This window comes from Vollenhovia emeryi, unplaced genomic scaffold (genome assembly GCF_000949405.1).
Source record: "Vollenhovia emeryi isolate VEMERY1.0 unplaced genomic scaffold, V.emery_V1.0 DF939120.1, whole genome shotgun sequence".
In the NCBI taxonomy this organism is placed as follows: Eukaryota; Metazoa; Arthropoda; class Insecta; order Hymenoptera; family Formicidae; genus Vollenhovia; species Vollenhovia emeryi.
In genome coordinates, this window is record NW_011967246.1 from 3,300,118 (window position 1) to 3,304,030 (window position 3,913).

At 47.5% G+C, this 3,913-nt stretch overlaps 2 protein-coding genes across 3 annotated transcripts; one reads left to right on the forward strand and one right to left on the reverse strand.

Moving 5' to 3' along the window:
• The first annotated feature begins 798 nt into the window (after nt 1-798).
• On the forward strand, nt 799-2,148 carry LOC105570626 (sm-like protein LSM3A). Its single transcript, XM_012027972.1, has 3 exons — nt 799-971; nt 1,048-1,155; nt 1,622-2,148. Exons 1-3 carry the CDS (start codon nt 951-953, stop codon nt 1,787-1,789), a joined length of 297 nt encoding a protein of 98 aa, XP_011883362.1. The 5' UTR covers nt 799-950; the 3' UTR covers nt 1,790-2,148.
• Nucleotides 2,149-2,166: 18 nt separating this feature from the next.
• LOC105570625 (sperm flagellar protein 1-like) lies at nt 2,167-3,721 on the reverse strand. 2 transcript variants are annotated; one of them, XM_012027970.1, is made up of 3 exons: nt 3,128-3,721; nt 2,699-2,980; nt 2,167-2,496 (listed from the first exon to the last, which is right to left on the reverse strand). In XM_012027970.1, exons 1-3 carry the CDS (start codon nt 3,501-3,503, stop codon nt 2,189-2,191), a joined length of 966 nt encoding a protein of 321 aa, XP_011883360.1. In that variant the 5' UTR covers nt 3,504-3,721; the 3' UTR covers nt 2,167-2,188. The 2 variants fall into 2 exon arrangements, with proteins under 2 accessions (XP_011883360.1, XP_011883361.1); XM_012027971.1 differs by having other exon boundaries at nt 2,179-2,528.
• Nucleotides 3,722-3,913: the final 192 nt, after the last annotated feature.

Below are 3,913 nucleotides of genomic sequence, written 5' to 3' on the forward strand. Positions count from 1 at the left end.
CAGCAGAGTTTTCGTATACGTTTCTTCTTCGAATAAATTCAAGAATCGGGCCCCTGGCTATTTAATGTTTCAAACTCGCATTCTAATGTTACAAACTAGCGCGAGTTTGAAACATTAAAATAGCCAGATACGGTCAATTATAAAACTTGAAGTTGCTAATTATTGCTGGCAACCTTGAAGATTATCTTGTTAGTTTAGTCCATTTCGTTTGGTCGCTAGAATCTTTATCTGCGATTCGTAATTCTCGAATTTCAACGTGGCAATCTTAATTGCCGCTTCTCCGCACCTTTACTTTCGAAAGCCGCAGAGGGATATGCAGAACCGGGAGTAGACAGTTTGGCGTCCGAGGCCGAAGACAAAAGTGCGCCCTTCAGAAACAAAAATATGTCCTTTTACGGCACGTAAAGTATAATGAAAATAACTTTAGTTACATTTAATATACATATATTAATATTCGTTTTATCAGAACAATTGCCATTTTTGCGCACCTACGAATCTTTTATGAGACGTGTGCCTCGTTTAATCACTGAGCGTATTCGCGAGATTTTACGTGACGAACGACGCACATTTTTTCCTCCCCAAGGACCCACAGAATCCAACCGCTGATATCCTCGCATTTCACTGCCATCTGTTCCAACACGGGGCAACAAAAAGGCAAATACTGCTGACACCATGAACGTAAAAACTTGCTAGACCGCAAACTGATCGTGAGTGAGCGCGCTTGATTGGCCGCGCCATGTTGTCGAAGCGGATTGGCGCGCTCGACGCGTCACCGCTTCTACATCGCCGAACGCGACTCAATTATCTTCTGCCCCCATGGCGGCAGCCGGTAACCTATGATAACAAATACGTGCATTTAAATTTTGCACGTTAATCGACGACCCACTCGGCCTGCGTTGCCGATCGCACGGTATTACGTGGCTGTCGCGAGAAACCGAGGACATCCCACGATGGTTGAGGAATCGGAGCAGGTGAGTGACGAGTTCGCGTAGCTCGGCGCGTCGCAAATGCCAGGCCGGTAATCTTGGATGTGTGTCCCGAAAACAGTTGCCGCCGATCGACGTGAAGGAGCCGCTCGACCTGATAAAGCTGAGCCTGGAGGAGCGGATTTACGTGAAGATGAGGAACGAGAGGGAGCTCCGAGGGAAATTGCACGTAAGGGACTTTCCGTTGTTTCGGTGCAGCGTAAAGCCTAATCTACAATGTGCTCCCTGCGTCTAGAAACATTCTATTTTGTAGCTAATGTATACGTTTACAAAATTTATGCAAGTTGATAAATTGTATATTATACATTGTATAATCGTACATTGTTGACAAATTTGTTGAGCGTTTTGATCTGTTTATATAAAATAGAATGTTTCTAGATGCAGAAAGCACATTGTAGATTAGACATAAGGCTGATGGCAGAGAACAATCCGTAAACGCTTAAGACTGTCTCAGTCGTAGACGTAGGGCAAGGCAGAGAGAAACGTAAGTCGTGAAAGACTATTGTATACGACTTACGTTTCTCTCTGCCTTGCCCTACGTCTACGACTGAGACAGTCTTAAGCGTTTACGGACTGTTCTCTGCCATCAGCCTAAAGCGTCCCAGGAAAACGATCCTTACGTCTCTCAATTGCAGGCCTTCGACCAACACCTGAACATGGTGCTGGGCGACGTGGAAGAGATCATAAACATAGTGGAGATCGACGAGGAGACGTACGAGGAGATCTACCGCCAGAAGAAGAGGACCATCCAGATGCTGTTCGTGCGCGGCGACGGTGTCATCCTAGTATCTCCGCCTACATAAGATCACACGTCGGCTGCGGCCAAGTTGTCGCCTCGAATGCTTCCAAGTGCTTTTCTCCTCCTTTCTTTCGGTAAAGATGGACAGAGAAAAGAGACACTTCGAAGCATCCGCGGCGGCAGCTCGACCGCAAGCATCGTCTCGTGCGTGGAGCACGACGCTACACTATATTTTATATATAATTTACGATGTGACTCTGCTCTGTCCTAAAAGATCTGCGGTGCTCGATTTGAGAGATCGAGGGAAATTTTTGCGACAGCACCTTCTATTTCTGTATTATACTATACATATAACACGCTGCGTGTGTCTAAGGTTGCATGAGTGGCCCAACTAGATAATAATAAAAAGTGTATTCTTTTGTACATGGTAAACGTGTAGAAAAAAAAGAAACAGACGAACGAGCTACGAGCGCTGTGTAGTGGCCGCACTCGGGGAGCGCGTCTCGACGGGGTTTAGTACGACAGCTTGGTGGAGACGCACGGTTTCGCGACTCCGCTGCCGATAACGTGAGGACGCGGAGTTGCGGTGTTCCGCTCGACGGGCAGCCTCGCGATCTGCAACGTGAGGTCGTCGATCCGCTGGTCCTTCAGCTTCATTATGCTTTCCAAATGCGAGATCTTCTGCTGCAGCGCGGCGATCGTGTCGTTTTTCTGTTGCAGCTCCTGCTTCAAGCGAGTGAAGATGTGCCGGGGGACGGTCTTGTTCGCAATCTCGTCGGGATTTAGCACGGATTTCACCGCCTCTGTATTATTATCACGCATAGAAGTTAAAAGAAGAGCCCGGCAAGCACCCAAAGCAGCAGCGACGCGCGTTACATTTACATTGATGTTGTATTCTGTTACTTTGGATGTTTGCTGGGAAGCGACTCCGGAGAAAGTTGAGAGTCCAAAAATAGCTGGTTACAGTAGTCACCTTTACTGTCCGCGTGGCCTAGGTACAAGGACTCCCTGTCGGCGTTCGAATCCTTCAAGATCTTGACCCGTAGATCGGCGAGGACCTTCTCGATGACGCCTGGCTGGGAACTCGCCAGCTGACCAATCGCCTCCTTCCCCAGCCTTATATCGATCTTCGACAACACCTTGCGATTCAGCGTGCTCCAGTTGTCGATCTTCTTCGCGATGCTGTTGCCGGCGACGTAGTTGTGCACGTCCACGTGCTTAGGATAGTAGCGTTTCAACAGCTCCGCCATCAACACTGGGAGTTCGAGCAGCGATTAAATTTTTCTGCATTGTGTTACTCCTGAAGGCAACGCGACCCGGAAGACGGTCGGTCTTTCGCGGGAGAAGAATTGAAAGAATGATTTATGTAAGATCGTGGAGATCGTGCTTCCTCCTTTCTTACCTCCATCGGAAAAGTCTCTGGCTATGTTTCTTTTGGGCCTGGAAAACTTGATTTGATCGATCCAATCGTAGATCTCGTCGAGATGGTCACCAATCTCCGAGTTCGCGCTCATGTTCACTGCGACGCTTTTGGCGACCCGCACGCTGATGAGCTCATGTGGGGGTAATGAAAGAATACGAGGGGAAGGAAGAAAGAGAGAGAAAGAGAGAGAGGTCCCTGTTACGTAAATTAGGAATTTGTAAATGCGGTCGACATTTTTTTTTATCTTACACACTCGATATTCGCTCGAGCCTATCTTCAGGTTTGCTCCAGTAAACAAATTTTGGCATTCGGCTGCTGAAGAACAAGAGCAAGTCTGGAAACAGGCTCGATACATCAAGGAGAACCGCGACCGATGGAATGTATATTAGATAAAAGTTTAAATTCTCGAAATGTATAGATTTTCATTCGTAAAACTTTCGCAAGAGTTGAGCGCGAACGGTGATCGCTCATGAGCGATCGTCGTCATTGTATTCGATCATTTTACAAAACGGCATTACGGAAGTACGCGTTTCTTCACTAAAGAAAAAAATAGCGTTTTATCCTTACATTCTTCACGATCGAGTCTTGGAAACCGACAACGCAAAAATAATACCACGCACGGAGCGACTCGCGCCACTGCTTGCCGGCTCGACGTTCGGCGAGTGACTGCGCGGCGACCTTCGTGTGAACAATGGTCCGCGTGACGTCGTACGATGCTGCGCCGAGTGAAAAACAACAAATAAACGTTCGTGTTTGTGTTGAGAA

What these genes read in the sequence shown, in the direction of transcription:
- LOC105570626 (XM_012027972.1), top strand. Translation starts at nt 951, where the DNA reads ATGGTTGAGGAATCGGAGCAG. An exon ending in TGGTTGAGGAATCGGAGCAG is followed by an intron (nt 972 to 1,047) that starts GTGAGTGACGAG and finishes TCCCGAAAACAG; the next exon opens with TTGCCGCCGATCGACGTGAA. An exon ending in AGCTCCGAGGGAAATTGCAC is followed by an intron (nt 1,156 to 1,621) that starts GTAAGGGACTTT and finishes TCTCAATTGCAG; the next exon opens with GCCTTCGACCAACACCTGAA.
- LOC105570625 (XM_012027970.1), bottom strand. Translation starts at nt 3,503, where the DNA reads ATGTATCGAGCCTGTTTCCAGACTTGCTCTTGTTCTTCAGCAGCCGAA. An exon ending in CAGAGACTTTTCCGATGGAG is followed by an intron (nt 2,981 to 3,127) that starts GTAAGAAAGGAG and finishes TCGAACTCCCAG; the next exon opens with TGTTGATGGCGGAGCTGTTG. An exon ending in AGGCCACGCGGACAGTAAAG is followed by an intron (nt 2,497 to 2,698) that starts GTGACTACTGTA and finishes AATCCCGACGAG; the next exon opens with ATTGCGAACAAGACCGTCCC.